The sequence below is a fragment of the Pipra filicauda genome, unplaced genomic scaffold (assembly GCF_003945595.2).
Source record: "Pipra filicauda isolate LSUMZ 115617 unplaced genomic scaffold, ASM394559v2 scaffold149_size4050908_pilon, whole genome shotgun sequence".
NCBI lineage: Eukaryota > Metazoa > Chordata > Aves > Passeriformes > Pipridae > Pipra > Pipra filicauda.
This window is the reverse complement of record NW_024103984.1, coordinates 1,513,435-1,538,033: the sequence shown is the minus strand read 5'-3', so window position 1 is coordinate 1,538,033 and position 24,599 is coordinate 1,513,435. Positions and strand designations below refer to the sequence as shown.

The following is a 24,599-nucleotide window of genomic DNA, read 5'->3' as shown; positions in this document are numbered from 1 at the left end:
TGGTAGCCTTGCATTAGTGCATTTTGATGCTAAAAATAAAATATTTCCATTTATTTGATGTCTGATATGATATGTAAACAGGACTGTTCGTCATTCCTGTTCTGAAATGTGTTTTGAGGCAATTGTCTAGCAGAGTCAATTAGCAGTGTCCACTTGCTCTCAGACCATATATTCAGTAAACACACAGTAGTTGTAGCAGGATGTATATACAAAATTTATCTTTTCATTGTAGTATGCCCAGAGCTAATTATTTTTTCACAGAGTTACTGTCTTTGTACTCCAGATAAGAGTTTTGTAAAGTGTGTGGTCTAAATTTATGCATCTGGAATTCACAGAATATTCTGAGTTGGAAGGTACCAGCAAGGATCATGGAGTCCAGCTCTTAAGCCCGTGTGGAGATCGAACTCACAACTTGCTGTTCTCAACACCGTGCTCTGACCAGCTGAGCTAATCTCTGACCAGCTCAGCCAATCTCAGGGTATCTGCTCCTGCAGAGTGAGGTACAGAGTCAGAGAAGTTCATTTGTAGTGGCTCTAGACAAAAATTCTTATGCTGGCTTTTGCTAACTGTATGTGTTCAGTAGTAGGGAGAGGTAGGTGAGGGGTTTATATGACTCTTAAAAGAACAGATTAAGATGAGAAGCTTTAATAAGAATGCAGCAACTATAGCAAATTATTATTCCATTTCCTCTGTATCAAACTTTGTGGTTCAAATGAATTATAGTTATGCTAGGTGATGTAAAATACTTTAACTGTCTTTGAAGACCATACTTGGTCTTGTATTCCCTAAAAAAGGGCTATTTTGTCAGTGCTAAGTGTCTGCATTTGTCTAATGAAAGACTGTATTATGATACATTTAGGCTTTGGCACATAGGAACACCTCTCAGTTTGTCATATAGTTTAAACCAACAACCCCTTAAAAATGTATAGATTTAATATTTTAATTTTGGGGGGCTTTTGTTATGTTTTTTGTTTTGTTGATTGGACTATGGACAAATCAAAATAATGTTTTGGAATACGGCGACATACTGCTGTTGTGTTCTTAAGGTAGTAATAAAATTGAAAAGGGCAAATTGTCACTTATTTGTGGAAAATTCTGAGAGTTTCTGCAAATAAATTAATTTGCTGGAATTTTCTCTCTTATTGTAGCTTAATTATTAACAATAAATTTAGAATGTGGACATGAGAGGCAAGGGATTAGTTGAATTTTATAAACAAAGTCTTCTCAAAGTGGAACATCTAGAGGAGTACATTGTTCTTCACATAAAAGGAATGTATTTTAACAATGAAAAAAACCACATTTTTTGCTGAATTTTTGTCCATACCTTATCAAATATGTCATGTCGTAGTTCCGAGCAGTGATTGAAAAACAGTGAAATACCACAATGATACCTCGTGTGCTCTGCAGTTTTTTATTCTGTACGTGCAGTTATGGTTTGCTTCAGTTTTACTTTTCTTGACAATAAGCAAAGCAAGATCCTTAACATTTCTGCCTTACATATTACCAGTAATATAGTTTTTAAACATTACATTTACATTATAAAAGTACATGTAGTGTAATCAGAAATGTATAAACCTAGTGTATCAAGTTGGAAATTTTTTTTTTTGTATTTTCACTTATTTGTTGTGCTTTCCTTTGAGGACACAGTTATGCTGGTCAAAGATTGGCTATATTGTTAGCCTTGCCAAATTTCTGGGAAAAAAAGGCATTTCAACCTTTATTATTCTGGAATCAGGTTATGAGGTTTCCCCCTATATTGAGAAGATCTCTGGTCAGGGGTGTTTGTATAATATTCCTAGATGTGGATGACAAATGGCCATTGAAGTATTGTCAGTATTTATTCAACTCCTTAACCTGGCAATGAAGTGTCCTGCTAAATGATAGCATGTTATTCTAGTGATCTAGAAATAACAAAAGTGAGGCCTCTGGCTTTTTTTAGCAGCACACAAGTGTTTAGGTTTCTTCAGCTGTGATTAACTAGAATCAAAACTTTGTCTGTTCTCAGGATTAAACTCCCACACTTTTTAATGATATTTTAAACTGAGCTATTTTTTATGTTAAAATAAGTTTGGAGGTGTAGATGGACTGTATTTGTCTTGATTCTTAACTGATGCTTCCAGTAGTAGTTTTTAATTTTGCTGATGTGTATCACTTTAGTTTCTGTCAGTTTATCCTGATGGTTTAAACCATCTTCTACCACAGGTCTGTTCTGTAGTCTGTTAATTAGTTAAACATGTAATTTGAAATACAGTACTTTTATTTGGCTTGATTTTATAGAAAAGATGTGCAACCCTGTTTACATAATGCATTTCCTTTGGATAGTTGTAATATGATCTCAGTAAGTATTTTGTAATCTGGCTGTGATATGCTCAGCAGACTGGGAGGGTCTGAGGTACTCGTAATTACAGTAGCAAAAGGAGAGGGAAGGAGGGAGGATATTTTTAACAGAAAATGTTGACTCTGTGGAGCATTAAAGCATTTGTTACAGAATCTCATGTTTACATTCTGTGATTCTCAAATATTTTTGAAGTTGAACCCATAAAGGTCACAACTAACTATTGACTCTTTGATTTTAGAGGCAGATGCCAGTTTTCATTTTGTTCCAGCTATGAGTGGCAAAGAGCATAAAACACCTTTCTCTGAGAAATTTGATAACCCATAATGTCAGTGGTAGGCTGCCAGACCATTTCTGTTCATCAAAAAGAGAACAACTACAAATATTTTACCATTGTGGAATGTGCCTCTTGCATAGTCAGAATAGTCTTATTCTTTCAAATTACTGGATTTGTTTTGAGATACACTTACTGATCATTTGTATTAAATGTTAGAGACAGCAAGTAGTTTTTTTAATTTTTTTTTAAACTGTTTCTTGTACCATAATATGGCAGTAGAACCAATTTCAAATTTTAATTCTGGAAAAATCAGAAGTTGGTTCATTTGCATATTAACTAAAATAGACAGGTTTCACATAATTAGGAGGATCTGTTGAAGTAATAGGTTCCTGGTAAAAAGTATTCTTTCTTTACAGAATTGGGTTATGGAAATTACAGAGTCTGGAGAACTAATAGGATCATGTAAAACGAAGAAAGCCCCATTAGCATCAATAATCAATGAAGATGAAAGATGTCAGTGATCCAGGGAGTGACACAGGAAACATTCATGGCCCAGTGATCCCACTGAGAAAGGCGGTGACCACGCTAATATTAAACCAAATCAACAGTTAGTCAACAGAAAATCATTGTAATTAAAATTATAATGAAAGGAAGAAAATTACCCTCAAGAAAAACTATATTTCAGGAGAGGCACTAGAAGAAGTATGTACCAAATTACAGGTACTGCAAAAGCCAGGAACTCATATTGGATCAAATTATGATGCTACACACTGCAGTGTAGGTTGGATAGATCTCATCGCAGTGTAGTTTCAGAAACACTGCAAACACAGCCCCACTTCCCATAGAATCTGTCCTTACCTGTCTGCATTGCTGTTGGAATGTACCTGCAATTGCAAGCTGATGCACACAGGGAAGTACATCTATATAATGACATTTTTAAGATTGCAATTTTAGCCTATCAGTATTTCTAATTTGGTTGACTAAGAAGCCATCTCTGCTTGCATTTTAGGTTAAGGCTCTAAGGATTGTGCTTTCTTTCCCTTCTTCTGTCTCTAATCTTACACTAAGAGTAATCTTGGGTATTAATATATGTTCACTATTTCACCTTAAAGTTGTCCCATCAAAATTCTCTTGATACCTTGTTAAGAAAGGTTAGTAGTGCATAGTAAGTGATTTTTGAAGCCAGTCAGTATTTGTATCAGTTTGAATGGTTGCTTCAATCATCACACAGACCTGTTATGAGTAGCCATGTAGATCTTTCAGAATAATCTTGGCTAAAATAAATGAGAGCTAGAAAATGTCATGACTTCTGTTGAGGTCTCACTAGGATTGTGGTGAACATGACACATATTGGTTCAGCTGGGCATTGTCTTGGCGGATTTGCCTGTTGAAATATGTAAAACTATTTCATGTCATGTGTCAGACAGGGTAAATGTTACTTCTGAATTTGCCAAGACATCTTCATGAACACTTTTGTCTCTCACAGTTAGTGAACAAAGACAAATTTGGGAGCCCACTGATTCAAGATGTGAATGGTTCCAGTAGCTGCCTATTGTCTTTGTAGTAGTCCTTCTGGTTTGTACTCTTGACTGAATAAATTTGTTAACAAGAATTTGAATGGCATGTTGACAGAAGGCCTTATTAAAGTCTGTGATGGTGGTTCATTAATTAAATCTATTAAAAAATGCAGATATGAGTCAATGGTATACGTTGTCAAGTAAAGTATTTGAAACCCTTTAATTCTAGAAATGGCCTTCATAGTCAGCCAGGCACTAATTTGGCATAGCACATGTAAGAGAAGCATTTGTTCGTTCCATATTTCGGTGGACTTTCATGATTGATAGATTTTGTGAATTTATTTTTATGTGTTTTTAAAGTGAGAGAAGTCATCGGCTTAATAGTAGACATGCATCATTCCTTTTTGGATTGTAGCTGTGATAGAAGGGTTCTTATTATAATAGTACAGGTATTAAACACACATCAAAGACATGCCTTTTAACATACCACAAGTATTATATCATAATGCAAGGATGAAATAGTTATAGTGGTTTAAGTTATAGTAAGAATAAAATTACTGCAACTGGTTTTAACACTTTATTGGAAACATTGTTATATTCTGTTTTGAAGGGAAAGCTTTCAGTAGGAAATATGTCCAGTGTTGCTTTTTCATTGTTATTTGAGTACATTTTGAGGTGGCCAGTTGTTTTATTTGTGCCAGATCAAAATATTCTGTTAGACTGAAGATCAGTAACTGGTGTTCCCACCTAAAGCAAGGTGGCTCTTTTTTGTGTGGACTGTGGTGTTTGTGCAGCTGCACAGTGAACCAGATAGGAAAAGTAATCTGTCTTGAAAATAATCTTCTTTTCTTTTTCTAGGCTATTTTTCAGCAGAATCTAGTTGTACAGCTGCACAGCGAACAGATCAGCAAACAAATGTGCTGGTATACAAAAATGAGTTTTGTGGGAATGGGAATGAAGAGTGAAGCAGTGGGGGAGGGCAGAACTTCTGATTTAAGTGCAACGCTGTCTTAAAATATTCTTTGAACATCAGCCTTAGTTCTAACCAAAACATTTGCTTACTTTCAGTAGAAAAATTACATATTAAAATGCAGGTGTAACTGGATTGTCTTTCAAGTATTTCATCCTTACAAGCTCTGGTTGGTATCTTTTGATATCAGTTGAACAGTAGAATATTGGCACAAAAGCAAGCTAGCTCTGTTATAGATTTTGTGCATTAAGAGCTGTTTTATGGACTGCGTACAGTTCCTATATGAAAGACTGAAAATTCATTCTTGGTAAGAAGAACTAATACTTATAGAGCTTCCAACTATTGTGAAGTTTTTATATTCTTGTGAGCTCTGAGAAAGAGCCCATTCTCAGCAATTTCTTACAAATAGCTAACTGTCCCTTTGAAAAAGGCTGTCCATTTTTTTATCCATTCCAAATAAAATAAATGCCCCTATCTGGATAATTGACCTAGTAGATTGCTACTGTATTGGTTTAGAATCCTTTTCTAGTTTGCTTGGGACTTTGCATTTCAAATACTTCCCAGCTGAGATTTTTTTAAAGTTTTCGTGGTGTGTTCAGTTATGCATAAATGCTTTCTGTACTATTTAAGTCTTATCTGGTATTAACTTAGCAAATAGGGCTTGGATCAGTTAGTTAAAGGTCTGTTCTTACAAAGTGCCCCTCCTACTGGGCTGTAGGTTTTCAAATGAATGAGTTTTACTTAAATCCACAAACTTGTTTCGCTGAAATTGAAGAGGGAAGAAAATACAGGAGATGGGTGAGAACTAAAGTTAGAAATGGTTAATTTTCACTTTTTGGATCTGTAGCATGTTTTCCCATTTGTATATGCAGAAGCTAATGGCAGTTTAAGACTGATAAAACACAAAGGGATTGTTATTTAATTAAAATGTTATGGCTTTCTTAAAATGTCTTTCAATAACAACCATGTATTAATTTCATATTAATATTTTTTTAAATAATTTATCTTAAAAATGTGTGCTAGATTAATAGGACTTTGTATTCTAGTATTTGTTAAAAATGTAAAATTTAGGAAATAAAGAGTAGGTTCTTTGGATTTTCAGACTCCAGGCTTTTTTTTGAACCAAATACAAGTTTGAGATGGGGCGAAGGGAAGGGGTGCTGCAGACATTTCTCCTGCATGTACGTTGGAGTGAATATCTGCAATATAGAAAGGCATTAAAATTTTCAAGAGTTGTAAGAAAAACTATCCTTATGCAGTCAGAAACTTTATTTCAAGAAATATTTCTCTTTTTAAAAAAATGGCATTTCTCACAGAGCTGTTACTCTGAGCAGTTCTTAGTAGAAATTAATTATGCAAGTGCTTAAATTCTCAGTGCTGAACAGAGAGAATGTCTTAGTTTGGTAAGAATATTGCTTTGTCTTTATTTTTAACACCTTTTGTCCTTCTGGGTTCTCTCTTACCTTAGCTGAAGCATGTGTTTGCTGTGGAACTTGTAGTTGCCCATGAAATATTGCTAAGACACTTTACTTATTGTGGCATTCAAGATGAGTAATTTAGAGGAGTCAAAGATGTTTTTTAAAGATGGGCGGTACATTCTTCAGACGAAACAAGGAAAGAAAGTTGAACAACAAGGGAGAGAAACTGAAATAATTTGGGAAGGAGCATGGGAAGGGGAGAAATCAGTGCATTTCTGTTACAAATATTTCAGGTTATTAAAATTGTTGGGAACAGACAAGAAAAGAGGTTGGGGGAAGAAAGTTGGGCACTTAAAATATTCTAGTTAGCATTGTACACTAACAAAAATGCTGTAGTACGTGGGTTGCAAGCACTAAATGATAGATGTGGCTTTCAATTGAGTTTGCATTTTGTATGACCACATAATTTGAAACCAAGTTTGTTTTAAGTAAAGCCTAACTCTTGAACTAGTTTTCTAGTTTCAGTGAAGCAGTTGCTGATAGATAAACAAAAATTTCACCCAAAATCATGTTCGTATTCCATGCTCTAAGTCATAAATAAAATACAGTTGAAAGAGTAGGCACTGCGGGTAAGTTTCAGGAATCCAAGGGAAATTGAATCAAAAAGGCTTTTAAAAAACCCAAAACTAAACCCGACTATTGTCAGAGGTACCTTTAATTTAATAGATTAAATGCCATAGGCAGACAGTGGTTTAGCTTAGAGGTATGGTGAGTTTTCCATGCAGAGAAGGTAACTCTTTGCTTATGTACTGCTCAGGTACTGTGACCTCAAGCCTCTGATATAAAAGTCTTGTGTATGGACGTGCAGTCATGCTGCATTTAGTGTGAGTGATCTGCTTGCCCTGATGAATGGGGAGGGGGTGCACTGGGCAGCACTGTGAGCCATTTCTGAAATACCTGCTGGTAGGGCACACTGTTCATCTTTTCCACATGTACACATTGTTCTAACTTTGGAGCTTGTGTTAGGGTGGGGTTGTCCTGCTGCCTGAGGTGTCATGAAGGTCTCGTGTTGCAGCTCAGTGGAACATGGCAGGTGCTGTTGTTTCCAGCCCTGCCCTTTACAGTGCTGTAGTTTCTTACCAACATCCAGGAGATATTTTCCCTTGTATCTCCCCTGTGTTGGGTGCCCGCCCATCAAAGAGCTGTGGAGGGAAGAAGGGGAGGCAGCAGGGAATCAAAGGAGTGAACAGAATTAGGCAAAGGCTGACAGCAGGAATGGGCAGAACCTTTTTAAACTTTGGTGTAGCCTTGTCCTCAGGCTGCCCTTCCATATTCTCTTGAAGGGATTTGAGAGTCTTAATGTTCCTATGTTGAGATCAGCTATATAGAATTTTGTGCCACTGAAATGTACAGAATTTGGACTTCAGCTTTCCAGTATTTTACACGTACAAACACTGCCCGAGAGGTTAAACATGTCAGCTATTTATAATTACCTAGAGAATAATTAAGCTTATTTTAAAAGAAACAAATAAATAATCAACTCTTTATGGTTGTTCTTTTTGAGACTTTTTATTATGGGTATATGTATTTTGTAAGCATCTTTGTTCTCTAACAAGAATTGCAATAGAAGGTACAAGATATTACATAATAGAAGACCTAACATATGATATAATAAAGATCAAAAATATTGTGCTAGGGTTATTACTATTTTAATTGAAAATAGTGAGACAAGTATTTGAATTTGAAATTGGTCTGATAATGCTCAGCTCTTGTATTTCAGCAATGAATCATGATCATAGGTCACAATCTATTTTAGCCATTAGGGCATGGAGAAAAGGTACCATTCAAAGCTAAACACCACAATTAGGGATGCATGACTAAAGTTTCCAAGTAATGTATTAGTAGTATTGTATGAGACAGTCACATGAAAAAGATCATGAGGTTGTGAAAAGGATTACGATCATGCTTTAGTCATGAATTTCCTGACAGAGATATTTTAGTCTGGATCGTGCTTGTTTAAATGAGAGTAATTTGACTTGTTCTGGTTATATTACCAGTATATGGCAAAGGGGGAGAAAAGCTGTCTTGCCTACAAAAAATAGTATCCTCTGAGTAACTGAATTCTACCTGACCTTGAAATGCTGTTTTCAGTACTGAGAAACTGAAGTAAAAAAGCTTCTTGAACGGTTTGCTGGAGCATTACAGTGAACAGCATGTACTTACCTGTTGCTGCCATCTCCTGTGCAAGCACATAGAAGTTCACCTTTCTCCCAGGGCATTCATTGGTCTTGCTTGTGCCTTAACTGCTTATTCCAGATCTTGAACCTGCTCTTCACATTAAGTGACGTTCAACATTGTATATCCTCAGTTGATGAAAATCAGCATATTCCTAAAGAAATGTGGTGCTGTCTTGATCTGTCAGCAGTCATATTCCTGATTACTGCCAGAATGTTTCTGCTTCCTGGCATGCTGTAAGTCAGGGTCCAGATTCTCAGCCTGCATAAGAAAAAGCATATGTCCTTTATTTAAAGGTGTTTTCAGGCGATCATACAGTCTGAGGGCTGACCCAGTCCAGTGACTCTTGGATAAAGATTTGCAACCTGTTTCATTCTACTCCACCAGTACCAGCATTTACCTGTTTCCTCAGAGGAAAATGGAAAAAGCTTCTGGAAGATGTTTGAGAGACTTCTGATGTTTTTTTACTAATCCCGGTGATGTATTTATAACATTAGGGATGCCTTCAACAGACCCTGTGAGTGAAAAAGACTTTATGAAAATAATATCCCAGTAAATTTTGGGGGTTGAACTCATCATGATAAACTACTTGAGAAAGTTTGTCACAGCCCTTAAATCAGTAACTGGAATGTAGGTAATTGAGCTGGAGACAAACTACAGTTATTCCAGACTGATGATTGAACAGTCATTTATAAAAATAAAAGAGTAATGTACAATGATTAGCCATTGACCTATCTGAGGTCCCTAGAACCAGTTTTGATGCAGATGCCTCCATTTGACAGATAGTCTTCTGGTCTTACATTTTTAAGTGGGACAGTATTGCAAAAGACAGTTCTGCCTTTTTTTAATTTTGTAAACATTTGAAACTCCAGTGAAAATTGAATTTTCATATTTTGTATTTGTAGAAGTTTACAGGAGAAAGATTTTCTTTTTCCCCTCAGTCTTCTGTGTTGATTCATTTATTTGCTATATAAAGTCATTAGAACATATCCCTTTCCTGTTTTTCTTGAGTGCTTTTCTCTTCCTACCTGTTGCAAGTATAGGAGCTTCCAACAGGTTTTCTGTATCTGTGTGTGTAATAATGTGGTTACCAGTCATTATGCACAAAACAATAAGCTGGTATTTTAGGAAATTAAGATGGACTTTAAATATTTGTGGTTTGGTGCAAATCACTTTCCTGAACAATTTCATGAAGCACATTTTAGTTAGTGGGGGGCTTGGGAAGGACAACTGATTTTACTGTGTTTTGTCTGAAAGTCAGTGTCATTTTAGGGTGTGTTCACCAGGTCACTTTTGTCTTTATGAATGGAGGGTCAGTGACAGCTCTAGTCAAGCTGCACATAAGAAACTAAAACTACTGTCAGTGTTAAAAGACTAAGCCATACTTGCCCTGTTTGCTGTTTTCTTACATCCTTGCATTTGCTGCAGTGTCTTGGTAGCATCAGAGTATACAGAAAACAGGGTGGATGGACCTTCTGTCCATGTCCTTTCTCTCAACTCTGATTTCCTTATCAGCCATATTTTAATTTAAAAGCCCTACTTCTGTATTTGTTTCCTTTGTCTATTTTAGTCAATCCCATTAAACTGTTCTTAATCATCCTGTGGCTGTTCAGATTGGTTTGGAAGCTCTGTGCTACTTTCTTTTTGTTGTCTGCTCCTTTGCTGATAGAAGGGCTGGATTGTCTACTACAGTTATCTAGCAGAACTGTTGTGAATGTTACACATTTTATTTGGCTTGGTACCAAGCAGAACAAATTAAATGTTTCTAAAAAACCCTGGCGATGTTTATATGATTATGTATTTAAAAAGAAAACATGCATTTTAAAAGTTGTTCTCTACCCAAAATAAGTCTCTAGAAAATAGAAGTTATAAAGTACAGTTCTTGGCTTATATTTAGTTTTCTAGTTTGATAACATTTTTACATACACTTGGATTTTTTTCTTAAGTTTTGTTTATAATACTTATTCCGATGTTATATATATATATATTTGCTAGCAGATGTAAACAGGACAGCTGTCGTATTTTGTAAAATAATGAATTGTTTTCAACTCTAAACACAAGATACACTATTGCAGTGTCTTCTTCATAATCTGATGTTGAATCTTAAGTTTCTTACATGTAATACTAAATTGAAAACTACATTTTCTTGGTGATATAGTTTCTAAAAATCAGTATTAATTCCTTTAAGCTAGATAGTGTCAGCATTAACAGTATTTTTTGAGTTGCATAAAGAGGTGTTTTCCATATAACCTTACTTTTAAATGAATGTCCACGTAGATCTTTCAAGTCAGTGAGCCTATGTAAGTAAAAGTGCTAAAAATATGAACATTTAAGCAATACACTGAAGTTGGTTAATGACATCTTATTTTTGAATTGGTAATGGCTGATTTCAAAGTAGGGAATTGTGCAGTGTGTGTGTTTAGTGGAGGTACTTCAGCAGCACAAAAGAGAACAAATGATGCATGGGATTTCAACTGTCTTGTCTACCTCTCACCCCTATGAACAAGAAAATACAGTATTGTTATTCTAAAACAATTTTTATTCTTTTATAACTTGGGTTTTAAGAAGATTTTCTATATTATAGGTTATCATAAGCATAGATGCCTCTGAATATATGCACAAAAGTGTTATGACTGACTGTAAATGCTGTAAATCTTGTAATCACCTCCTGCAAGTATTGTACGTTAAACAGCATCTCTAAAGTACACAGAGTCTATCTGACTGTTAGATAAGAAAAGTACACTGATAAAAGTACTGCAATTGTTATTCATTTAATGCCAATATATAAAAAGTTTTGTGAGCCATTCAATTGGCATAAATAAGTACCAGACTGATATGTAATACAAGTGTTGAGATTGCTTTTACACCTAAGTGCTTCCCCTTGTGTTTCTTGTAGGAAACAGAGATGAAGGTACACATGCACACAAAATTTTGCATCATTTGTTTGCTGACATTTATCTTTCATCAGTGCAATCATTGCCATGGAGATGGACATAACAATGGTCCTAAAAAGGATCGTGGACACTACCATAATGACTATCAGATCTCAAATGAATCGTACTTCCAGAGTGGAGGAACAGAATCTATGCCGAGTAAATTTTCAACGTTGGAAGCTGAAAATGAACAAAAATACTACATTGAAAAGATTTTTGATCGTTACGGTGAAAATGGAAGATTATCTTTTTTTGGCCTGGAAAAACTGTTAATAAGCCTTGGTTTAGGAGAGGTAAAAGTAGTGATGATAAATCATGATGATATTGGCCATGATCATGTTTCTCACTTATATGCTTTAGAAGTACAGGAAGGAAAGCATTTTCACTCTCATAACCATCCTCACAGCCACTCAGATTCAGAAAACCAAACCGTGATTGGTATGTCTGCAAAGAGGAATCATAAATGTGACCCAGAGAGAGACACAGTAGTGCCATCAGTAAAAGATGATGGCAAACACATTCATGACCAAAGTCGCCGTCACCACCACCACCACTCTCGTCCACATCGCCATGACCATAATGGCACCCATCACTCTCGTAATGATTCAGTCAGTCATCGTGAGCACGGGGAACAGAACCATGAACCTTCAACAGAGACAAACACAACTCAGGATCAGCCAGAAAGAAAACAACGGAAACAGAAGAAGAAGCAAAAGAAGATCAGTGAGACTTCAGGAGATGCTACCTGGGATTATGCCCCAGATCATGATCCCGGTGATCAGTATGAGCACAATCGTGTTCATAAACATGATCATGTACATGATGCATCTCACTTGCATGTGCACCATCATGACCACAGCAGTGATCGTTCTGGTAGTCATGGACATCAAGATGCCAGTTTAGGTAATGACGATGCACACCGAAATACCAGCAAGCGAGAGGCACCTCGCAAGCAGATCAGTGTGAGAAAACGTGCCCTTGTTTCAATGCGTAGTCACAAGGATCGTGAAGAGGTGAGTATGAAATGGGGAGCTGGGAAGTTGAGTTCCGCTGTTGTTACATTTTGCTGTATGGAACGTAATATGTTACGAAATAATCGAAGGTGCATACCCACAAATAACAGAGAAGCAGGTTTGTGACCGTGGTATAATACAAGTTGCAGAATGAAAATCCTAGAGGTTACTGCCACGATTTTGAGTTAACTTTATGAATTTTCATTTCTGTCTGCCCATCACCCATCTTTTCTCAGAGATCTATCTTCTTGCCTATTTTTCTGTATGAAGTTGATCCTTAAAGGCTTTCTGAGATGTGCTGCTTACAGGTGTGAGGGTTTTTCCCTTCCCAGTATTGATGAATATTGTAATGACACACAGAAGGAAGTTTAGGACTTCTTTCTGAATCTGAGGTCATTAACATTTTTGAAAGCTGCATGGACACTCTTTCCTAAAATAAATATCTGCATCTTTTCATAATGCTTCTAATGTGTTTGTCCTAAGAGATTATGAAGCAATTGTACATATAGCTTCTGTAGGACTGTGCTCAGTGTTAGATCATCTGTTTCTTCCTTCAGCATCCATTAGATCTACTAGCACCATAAATAGCCCCTTACTACAGAGGCAGGACGTTCTGATACCATAGTTTTAAACTAGAAGTCAGGATAGGAAAGAATGGAGTGGGTGCTAAGTTTGATAAACTGAATTAAAAAGTGCAACTCTAAACACAAAAGGTTGGTAGATAAACAGAAGTATTAGTAAACCTATTTTGGATTTACATTCTCCCACTCCTTACCTGTTGCTCTTTCTTCATTGCCTTAACTGTGTAATGGTAAAGAATACGGAAACTCATTTTCATTAATATTTATCAAGTATTATATAGGTGTTGGGAGACTTGAATTTGTAGTTCAGATATTTTTACTGTTTCTTTCCCCTTAAAAACCACTTAGGTCAGCTTAAAACATGTTTTAGCACTGGTGGAATGTTTTGGCCAAAGTTTCTGCTGTCTGTTTTGTGTTCTCAAATAATACGCTAAATTTTCCATAACTGTAGCTTTTAGTAAAATAGTTGCTTTTATATTTAATTTGTTTGTACAATTTGCTTGCAGTGCTTAAATGCTACCCAGCTGCTACGGTACTATGGTCTGGAAACCAGCTCTCTAATATCTCCTGAATTGTTCGTGTACATATGCCCTGCTTTGCTATACCAGATTGAGAGAAGGCTTTGTATTGTACATTATGATGAGTTTGAAGATATTATGAAAAGTAAAAATGCGTCAATTGACAATAAAGATAAAACAGGTGCATCAGGTAGGTGTGTAACATCTAAAGCTTTCTAAATCATTTTGCAATTTAAATATAAAACTTCAGAGTTTGACATGTCATACAGTTTATCATTGCTTGTAAAGGAATGGTTGAAATTTAACATGGTAGAAGAAACTTAAGACAACATCATCCTTTAAGTCAGGAGACATAGCATTCTGTTAGGTGGTATAACAGGTTCTCCAAGGTAACCATGGATCAAGGAGGTATGTTTTTTTCACTATCATTTTCACTATTTTATGTTTGCTTATTTTTATTTCTTTTTTTTTTTTGATTTTCTGTCATTGAGGCCTAATGTCTTACCATTGGGCCTAGGCATTTTGCCATAGTTCTAAGCTAAAAATATCTTTACTACTGTTAAAGCAATTACTTTAGGGGCAGAGTCATTGTTGTGATTTCATAACTGAAAGTACTTTTAAAATACATGTTCAGTACTGCTATCTTTTATAAATGATAATGGAATTATGGTGTTTAGTTGCAGTGAAATATTAAAAATCTAAAAAATTTGCGTATAGTGTCTGTATTTTGAGAATAAAAGTATTGTAGTGGTGAATATTGATTAGTACATAGGTGCTTATTAGCATCACTAGAAATAAAGCTTGAAGTAACTACATTCTCATAGATGTTGGTAACTTGGAAAGTATGCATTGTTCTTTCTTAACAATTCTGGAGTCGTTAAAGTGGTTAACTTCTTAGGCATACATCTCCTACAGAGACACGTCTGCTATCTTGTTAACTGTTCCAAGATTGCTGTAAACCAAGTATACCGTGTGTTTCATATGGCAGCACATTGTTTTGTGGGGTAGCCTCGTCGTAGTAAGAGTTGAACCCTGCCTTATCACCAAGAGCATTTCTAGAGCTGCCCTAAGCATTTTCTGCCAATTAAAATGTTGAAACCCTTTACAAAACTGTCATGTTGTTCATGCTTTGGACCGGTTTAATTAGAAAGTTTCTACAGTTGAGTGCTTCTTTTTAAAAGAACGCATTTTATTTCTCTGTAATGAGAAAGGGAGTTGATGAATAACTCAGCTTGAAGACCTTTAACGTTTTAAGAGACTTAATTTGCAAAATTAATGAAGCTTATCGTGAATATTTAACGTTTTATGTCATCTGATACTTTGACTATAAATAACATCTTTGCCAGTTAGTTGTTAAAATTTGGGTTTTAACATTGATTTAGCTGTGAACATAAACAGTAACCCCTAAAACAGGTCAGCTTGATTAGATAAATCATTCTTCATAACAATTTCCTGTATACTCTTGTATTAACTACAGCAAAATTTCAGTGATGTAATAATAATTTTTCCTTTTTAAGTAAGGAAGTGTATCACAAAATAACAAATTCTAACTGGAATGTGGGGACTGTGGGATGTGTAGGACTACTTTCAGTCATAGGGTAACTGAACCTGCAGGTTATAGGATTTTACTAAAATGAGAATGTGTACTCACACAAGCTAATATAAACATTTTAGATAGAAGTATTTGCCAAAGTTAGGAGGATGCAGTCACTTTTAAACATAAGCTTTTGATGATTTTCTTTAGTTTTAATTAGAGCTTTCAAAAAAACTTAAGAGACCAGTGGTGCTTCTACTCACTGGTGAGGTTTCCCTTACCTCTGATAGTACATTTTCTAAAGCAAAGTAATTTAATTAACTGATGACCAAAAACTTGTGAAGCTATGTTGGGTTTTCTTCCTGTAATTTACAGATAGTTTCTGTAACATCTTCTAAGAGAGGAATTTCAAGGGCTTATACATACAACTGAGCTTTCACAGTGTACCTGCTGGAAAAGGTGACATTGTCATCACTGAGGGCTCATAAGCAACTTAACCTAAAAGCAAAGACACATCCTACTATGAATCAAATTAGTAGAAGTGATACAAGTAAACAGTGAGCAGTTTTTTAAAAGGTGGAGATCACTTAGAGCTGATGAGTCGAAGTGTTTCAGATCAGATGCAGCTTGTAATTCTGCCTGTGCAGATGCCAGTGTTCCCTGGAGGGGATCCGAGAGGTGCACAGATTCCGTATTCTAAATCTCGTGTGCCTCATCTTAATCATGATGCCATGTTTAGGTACTGTATCATTCATAACAGTATGTAAGCCCTTCAGAGGTGGGTTTGCCAAAATTATGCTGTGATACGTGAAACTTAAGCCAGTTTGCATAATCTCCTTTCCATTTTTCTCCATGTAAGGCTGTTGATCATCTAACCTGGCACTTAACATCATAATGTGTCCAGATGGAGTTCCAGTGTCCTGCCAAATGGCTGTGTGACTTTTTTTTGGGCTGCTTGTGCATGCGTGCATGATTCAGCATTGAATGACAAGTCCATGTATGCTGTTTTTTTCAGCAGAGCCTATTAGTCCAGAGCACGTGGCTGAAGTGCTCTGGGTATGAATCAAGGCTGCGTAGTGGCAGTATTTTGGTCCTCAAGGTCCACTTTAGACCTGCTTTCGTATTCCCATTTTCCATCCTCTGTTTTTGAGTTCCTCATCTGATGGCAGACTTTGCCTTTTCACCAACACTCTTTTTCCCTCTGTCTCAATGTGCATGTATGTCAGTGCACACTGCACACTGTCTAAAGCTTTTTCCAGTCAGTTTCTCCTCATGGATGTGGTCTTGTACCCTTTCATTTGAACTGAATTGTTTCCTTTTGTGCAGCGTTGTGGAATGACAACTGCAGACTTTGTAAGAATGAATATCCCAAAATAAATTTTAAAACAGCGGATGTTGTAAGCTTTGGTGTTGAACTAGACCAAGCCTGCAAAGTCTTGGCAAATCAGTTCTGTAGTGAGTTTAGTACAGATAGATTTCTTGAGATGCTTGACATTTTAATATTAGCAGCTACAACATATTCATTTCTCCTCTCATCCATACTCAACCCTTGCTCCCCCATTTTCCAGGATGTTTTCCTTAAATGAGTGGGCCTTGAGAGATGCAAGGGAAGTCAAGTTGTGCTCTGAAATGTGGAAACACTAGTGATTTTGAATTAGGAGTTGTTGACTTAGATTAAAGTTGGCAAACTGTGTAGACATTTTTGATTAAAAACGAAGCTAGGAAAACCCTAGAAAAACCTGAGGCCTTTAGGCTAAAACTTAAAATAAAAAAAATATTTTATTAGGGTGAGATGCTGAGTGCAAGAGCCATGTCTCTTTGATTATAGAATCTGTTTCTTGAGTAATTCCTTCTTTTACATGTCATCTAGAAATTTGCACACCTTCCCTAATTAAGAGGATTATGTTGGGTGTACCACATCACATTATGACTTTTTTTTCTAATGACAACGGTAGAGGTTCTCAGATAAAATAAATGCTGCTTTTCATTGGTAGCGAGTTGCTTTCAGCTCTTCAAGCTCTTATTGCAGAATTAGATTTTAGAGTCAAAAGTTGAGTCTTACTTCTTATTAATAAAAATGTATGTTTCAAAGCACCAGGTAAAATAAATAGTGCCAAACTAAACATGTGACTCCAAACAGAAGAGGAGATATATTGATTTCAGATAAATTTTGCATCAGAACCATGTTAAAAACAAATGTTAAATACATGTTAGTGTTTGTTAAGTTAACTTGACAAACTGAGCTTGATCTGAGCTTAAGTAGTGGAGGTGGTTCTGTTCCAATATGAAATCTTTTGCTTTTTGTGTTTCATTAAGGGCTACAAAACTAAGCCTGGAACTAACAATCAGGAGGAATCACTGGGCTCTTTTTAGCTAACTGTCTTCTGATGTCTTTCAGTATATCATACTGTACTATGAATAGGTCTGTATTTTTTTTGCTGTGGACTTCAGTACTGCTTTCGTATTTTTCAGCACCTTTTGAATGAACAATCACACAGCTTAGGTTAAAGGAAAGTCACCTCTTTAAGAGGTACTTGAAAGTCATTAATGAGTCTTGAAAGTTTTACAGGTGTTCTGATAACCTTTCTGTATTCATTTCTTCCCACAGCCTGGTTTTGTGGTATCATCTCTATCACCGTCATTAGCCTGCTTTCCTTGCTAGGGGTGATCCTGGTTCCCATCATTAACCAATGGTGCTTCAAATTTCTTCTAACTTTCTTGGTAGCTCTGGCAGTAGGAACAATGAGTGGAGATGCACTGCTCCATCTATTGCCACATGTAAGTATTGCTTCCTTACCTTTTATTCTTAATTGTAAATGAGTCTAGAATTTTCAAGGAATTGTTTGATAGTGTCAATACATAAATGTTCACTGATACAGATGTAAAATGACTTGGCTATGAGGGGCATCCTGAAACACTGTTAGAGACTTTCTGTTAACAAAAAGAAAGAAAATGTGTTTTTCCTTAAAAAAAAAAAAAAAAGAAAAAAGAAAAAAGTAGTTGTGTATTCCTGGTTGAAATGCTGTCACTATTTTAAACTGCTGTTACTACTTTAAAACACCTCATGAGCCCAGCGAGACTATTTTAAAGTTAGCAGTATTGCTGTCTCGTGTCTACTGACAGTTGATTGTGTGTCAGTACCACCTAAAAGTATTTCCTGGGGATTCACCTTCATGGTTACTAGCTTTTGGGGAGAAAGTAACCTCTAACTTACTGAATCAAGAAATTGCCCAGGTTCTGGGGAAAGTAAGCACTTTTTAATTCATGATCATATACTGTAGTTCTTAAATGGGGAAATGTTTTTTAAACTTTTGTTACCTTAATTCTTTTAACAGAAAGATTAGTGTTTACATGTTTTCTCTGTATAAATTCTAATACACATTTTTACTCTTTTTTTTTTTTTAAGTTTGTATTTCAGATCAGAATTAAGTCTCTAATGACCTATAATGGTTAAAAAAATTCATAAGGTTTGGTTACTATTGGAAGCATAGGAATGGTAATTCTGTGTGATATTTCTGAGAGTTAGTCTCATTTATCATCAGCATTGTGAGAAAACATGAAGCTAGATTATCTCCCACTGTCCCAAAAAATTTCCCAGGTGGATTTTTTTTTTTTAATGATTAGGGTAATGAATAGTCCGGTGAAAAATTTATATGGCAAAGTGTGTTAGTGTGGGGGAAAAAAAAATGGGGGGATTTTATGCTTCTTTTCTGAAAGGTGACATATTTTTTTAGTCTGAACTCAGAGCCATTTCAGTCTCCTGATTGCACCAGGTCGTGCTGTGTTATTATTTTCTCTCCTAATAGTCACATGGAGGCCACAACCACAGTCACCACCATGGCCAAGGTCATGTTCATGAACACAAGCGTTCCCATCGACATGCCCACGGACATGCAGTGCGGACTGAAGGCTTCCTAGAAGAAAATGATCCAGTGCTGAAAGGCCTTGTGGCACTTGGAGGCATTTATGTTTTGTTCATCATTGAACATTGTATAAGAATGTACAAACATTACAATAAACAAAAGGTACGTACTTAAATTGCGTGCTGTTTGAAAACGTAGTACCTGAGGTTGTCTTCTGAGAATTGAGTTGTTGTCTGTGTGATGAATTGTTATTCTGTGAACAAGTGCTGCTAATCTTTATTCTGTCCCGTGTTATGTGAGAAAACTCTACTCTGTAGAGTGTAGAAATCTGGTGGGCGAAGTTGCAGCTTTCTGACCAGATACATTTGGAGGTAGATCTAAGTAAAAGAGATTACAGCTCTCCCTCGAAAATGCTGTGATTTTATTTTTTTTTTCCCTCAAAATATGAAAAGCAGTGTGTAAGAAAGAACATAGCCATTGTCAGACAATTTACAAGAAATTTAGCAGTATATTGTTAGCTAACAATGCTGGTGTAACAGAAGTATTCGATTTTTCTACATCAGAAAATGCTAAACTTTTCAGACCTCCTGCTTTCTATAAATTGCCAGTCAAATTTTAACTTGTTTTTCTAAAAATTGTTGGACTGTTAGAGCTAGAAGCATTCTGTATTCATGATGGTGGTACCAAAGGAGAGCAGGTACCTTGGGGAGTGTGAATGTGCATGGAAATTCAATTTCAACTTTTGCCTTCATCAGTCGACTTCGAGGAGAAAATTATTTTGGTGAAACTGAAACTGTAACTGCTTCTCCCAAAAGGACTATGAAAAATTTTCAAGTTCTCTGTTTTCACATCAGAGTTGCTGTCTTAGCTGGACAGGCAGCAAGAGATTTTCTGTGTTGGAGGAGGCATTTCTTACATCTGATAAAGGGATAAAAAGTGTCCCATTGGACATATCTTCTTTGAGATTAATTAAATAATTAAATAATTAATTAAATTAATTAATTAATTAATTAAATAAATAATTAAATCCCCTAGGCTGCTTTGGCAAATCCATAAGCTTTGTTGTATGGGCTGCAGATAGAGAAAAGCTTGCTATTTTCTTAAAGGAAAATACAAGCAAGTTCCAGAAGTATAAAAAAATTAAAGTTGAACAAATTAGAGGAGCTGTTCTTGCTGCATGCTTGCTTTCTTGAACAAAGTCAGCAAATATAATAGCTGCACACGTGTTTCTAGGCTGTGAGAGCAATCCTTGTCAGAGTATACTCTCTTACTAAAGTCAAATAATCATCTGTGTGTGTTTGTGAGATTCTGTCATAGGTAGCTAATAATTTCCACTGGGATAGCTACTGTTGCTGAACCTTACTTATTAAGCCTATGCTTAATTCAATATTCTGAAGTAACATACTTCTGTTAAACATGTTAAGAGAGAGTAACTTGGTCTCTTTAGAGGAGATTTTTTGACAACATTTCACTTCTTATCTCCATCAGTGTCATTTTACAAACCAGATGTTACCTCTTTTCTGTTGCAGAGTAAGCAGAAATGGTGCAAAAAAAACCAGGCTGAAGAATCACCAATTGGAAGGAAACTTTCTGATCACAAATTAAATAACAGACCAGATGCTGACTGGCTTCAGCTGAAACCCCTTGCAGGTTGGCATTTATTTTCAGAATTTTCTCTGATTATGAGATTGAAAGTAGCAACATGTTACTTTGGTATGGTATTTAGCATGTAACGTCTTGTACAGTTTTGCTGCTATTATGCAAATCATTGTTAATAAGACTTAATAGGCTTTCCCCATTAAATCTTTTTTTATTTTGTTGTCGTTAGATCTGAGAGCACTCTGAACACTTCCTAATATGCCATAAAGATGGTTCTCAGACTTCTGAAGCAGTCAGGTTTTGGGTGGCTGCGGTTCTTCGGGAGATTTTTTATTTATTTGTTTTCAGGGTGTTTTTTTGGTTCAGCTGTGCCTGAATAGCTCAACCCAGGCAAAAATTAGATCAAAAATGAACACCCACACAACCTGAATGCAGATATCCGTTTCACTTTGAAGATTCCAGCAGCTGAACCAATTATTGTTTGGCTGAGGAAGCTAAACAAAATCTGTTTCTTTTCATAAATACAACTGAGTATCCTGAATATTCCTCAAGTATCCAAAACAACTTTCACATACTGTTCCTTCGTGACAGTCTGTGAATGCTCAGGCAGTGTGCACCCAGAAGGAATTGTGTATCCCCATAGGGGTGAGGGAAGGACTTTGCTTCATAACCTTCCCGTTCTGTTGCCTGCATGGCTGCTGCATTAAGTTGTTGATGAAGAGTCCATAGGCTGTATTTATACAAATTCAGTTTTGTTAATTTGATTGATTTGTAGAAGGGAGAATTAGGACTGCAGCCTTCTCCAGTCAATGGGATATGGGACATTGATATAGAACATAGACTTCAAACTGTATGGATAGTGGTAAATATATTTGAAATGTCCTCATTTCCTTTTAATGGGCAATCAGAGGAATTTTGCTTCTGAAAACCTGGAGCATGTACTGGTTTTGTAACACACTTATTCTGAAAGTGTGCTCTGCTGCTCAGTATATCATTCGTACTGCAGGCACTGGAAGCCCATGCTGAATTTGAATTTTGAGCTGCAGTGCCACTACCACTGACCTGAATGGCCATCCATTTCTTTTTAAACCACCTCCGCATGATGATTAAGACACTGTTTATCTAGAACTCTCTGCTGCTTAGGTACTCCGTGCCAGTTTTTTTAATTCCACTTATGATTTGCTTATTTTTGACTCTGAAATATTTTTTTTAATTATTGTGAGCTAATTGTCCAGAACTGCTTTTTTTTTTTTTTTTCCCCCTCACAACTGCTTTTCTTTCCTGGAGCATAGATTGCCCTCTTTGTTCATTTATTAATATTTTGGAAATATTAGTAAGCTTAAAATTCATTGTATAAGCCTTCTGCATTGTTTTCACTTTGTATTACTTTGTAAAAATGGCTTTGATTGCTAGCAGGGTAATGAGCTACTCTGAAGAAGCTCACTGTGTGAGCACACAAGTGTGACACAAGGATTCATGCAATACAGCAGATCTGTAACTAGTGTCTGTGTCGGTGGCAGGTCATGGTATACTGCAGTGAAGGCTGAGCTGTGACCTGTAGGGGCATGTGTAGGCAGTAGCCAGTTAAGGTTTCCTGAGCCATTCAGATTCCATCTGCAGCAGATAAGACATTATTATCATCCTGGCAACTCTCCTTTGCCAATGTTGAACCATAAACTTTGTCAGTAGCAAAATTGCAGATACAAGCCTAGGCTGGGTTAAAACTGGCTTTGAGTGCTATGGACTCAGTGATGTTGCCTTGTAGTGGAGACTTTCATATGCTGTACATGCAAATTAATGAAAAAAAGTATCAATGAGAGATTTTTTTTTTTTGGCTGAATATTGACAATGAAGTAACTAGACTGGGATGTGTTAAAATACTTTTTTTGCTTTCGCAGAGCAGTTAATTCTTAGTTCGGTGATGCAGCAGTTGCTGGTGACGTGTTAAATACAAATTAACACAGTGTCTCTCCCAACTGGCTTCAATGCAGGAGCAGATGACTCGGTTTTGTCTGAAGATCGACTGAATGAAACTGAACTAACTGATCTGGATGGCCAGTTGGAATCCCCTCCCAAAAACTTCTTGTCTGTGGAAGAGGACAACAACATGCGCCATTCTCACAACGACGTCTCACATGCTGCTCAAGAGCATGATCTTCATGACTCAGAGTATGACAGCCATGGAGAAGATAAAATGATAGCTAGAAAACACAGTCACCACTGGCATCACAAACATTCCCATCATTCCCATGGCCACTGTCATTCTGGAAAAGACCTGAAAGATACTGGGATAGCTAATATTGCTTGGATGGTAATTATGGGAGATGGCATTCACAACTTTAGTGATGGCTTAGCAATCGGTAAGCAAAAGCACTGAGTATTTCTCAACAGTTTCTCCTTACCTTTAGTAACTCTGGTAATATTTTACTTATCAGTGATCATAGGTAAGGCTTCCAGTTAGCTGCCATGGTTCCTGGCATTGCTTAATCTCCTTCAGGGCAGAAAGTAAAAGGCTGTCAATTGTAATAGTTACTACTTTGTTAATATTTTGTTCTATTTCCGCCGAAATTACTGTATTGGCATAGTGACAATCTCTGCCAAGTAAGGATAGGTGCAGACAAACTTCTTTGTGATTTATGGAGCACAGTAATGCCACATTTGTTGTTTGGATCTTAGTATTTGCCTTTGAATTATAAGTAAATTCAGTCCTATTTACAATTATATTTATTTATAATAATAACACTACTATTTCTATTATTGTTAATACATAGGATTATACAGTACTTGTAAGTAAAAATACACTATGAGACAGGTTACAGAAATAATTTTTTAAAAATAATTTAATTTTTATTTAAGCAAAGTTTGGGTTTGGCTTATGGTCAGTATAGATTTATTTCTAGCCAAGTGCAGAACACATTGAATTACCAAACAGATTTTATTAGATTTATGAAATCAACTTTGATTCACATAATGCTCTAAATGTGATTTGAACCGTAAAATGCATTTAATTTCAGTATATGTCATACAAGTCAAAATGACAGTGAGAGTACTGAAGTGCATACTTTTAATTTTTTACTTAAGTAGCTGCTAAGAATACACAGGGTTCTGAACTACTAGTAGGAGGAACACACATTTTGAAGGATGGGGGATAAGCTACTTATTAGGGTCTGTAGTTAACAGTGGATTCTACTACTATTTCTCCACTTTCTCAAAACAATTTCGAAAGAAACTAAATTCTTTAAAAAATAACTTTTTGCTTCATTTTCATATTAAACAGGTAAGACATTTAGACAATGGTTTCTAAGGCCAAAAGGATTACTATGACTACTGTTGAGAACTTCACTGTGTTGAAACTCCATTTCTAAATATTCCTGTGTCAAGTCCAAACAGCTGATTCTTTGGTAAAATGTAGATTTTAGAAAAGCATGTTCGTATTTTTAGTGTATCAAGTTATGACTAATCCAGAGGAAAGTTAAATTTCCCCTCTGTCTTCAGATTGTGTCTTCTCTTTCTACTTTATGTTGCCTGTTTTGACTGCTCACTGCAGGCTCTTTTTGTGCTTTTCTCTGCTACAGTACAGAAATTTAGTACCAGTTTTCTCATCTCAGAATTATTTAAGGTATGAACTTAAAGTTAATTGAATTAAATTAGCTTATGCAAAAGTTACTGAAAGACATTTATGGCAATGTTTTTATCTTTATTATTTTCCAGGTCTGGCTTATTAATATTGCTGATATGTGCTCTACATATAAGCAGAAAGGAACTAGAGAGGTTATGGGTTAAATATTAGTTTGGATTTCCAAGCT

At 36.0% G+C, this 24,599-nt stretch overlaps 1 protein-coding gene across 5 annotated transcripts in view; it reads left to right on the top strand.

Annotated features, from left to right (window-relative positions):
- Positions 1 to 24,599, top strand: part of SLC39A10 (solute carrier family 39 member 10) — a 37,286-nt gene that overhangs the window by 6,000 nt on the left and 6,687 nt on the right. For 4 of the 5 annotated variants that reach the window (XM_027730653.2, XM_039378869.1, XM_027730652.2 and 1 more), the window contains exons 2-7: positions 11,649 to 12,698; positions 13,786 to 13,987; positions 17,940 to 18,109; positions 19,138 to 19,356; positions 20,724 to 20,844; positions 22,785 to 23,153. In XM_027730653.2, coding sequence (XP_027586454.1) covers positions 11,658 to 12,698; positions 13,786 to 13,987; positions 17,940 to 18,109; positions 19,138 to 19,356; positions 20,724 to 20,844; positions 22,785 to 23,153 — 2,122 coding nt within the window. In that variant the 5' untranslated portion in view covers positions 11,649 to 11,657. Of the gene's footprint in view, positions 1 to 524; positions 8,989 to 11,648; positions 12,699 to 13,785; positions 13,988 to 17,939; positions 18,110 to 19,137; positions 19,357 to 20,723; positions 20,845 to 22,784; positions 23,154 to 24,599 lie in introns of those variants that run through there. The other variant, XM_027730656.2, reaches the window with a different exon arrangement.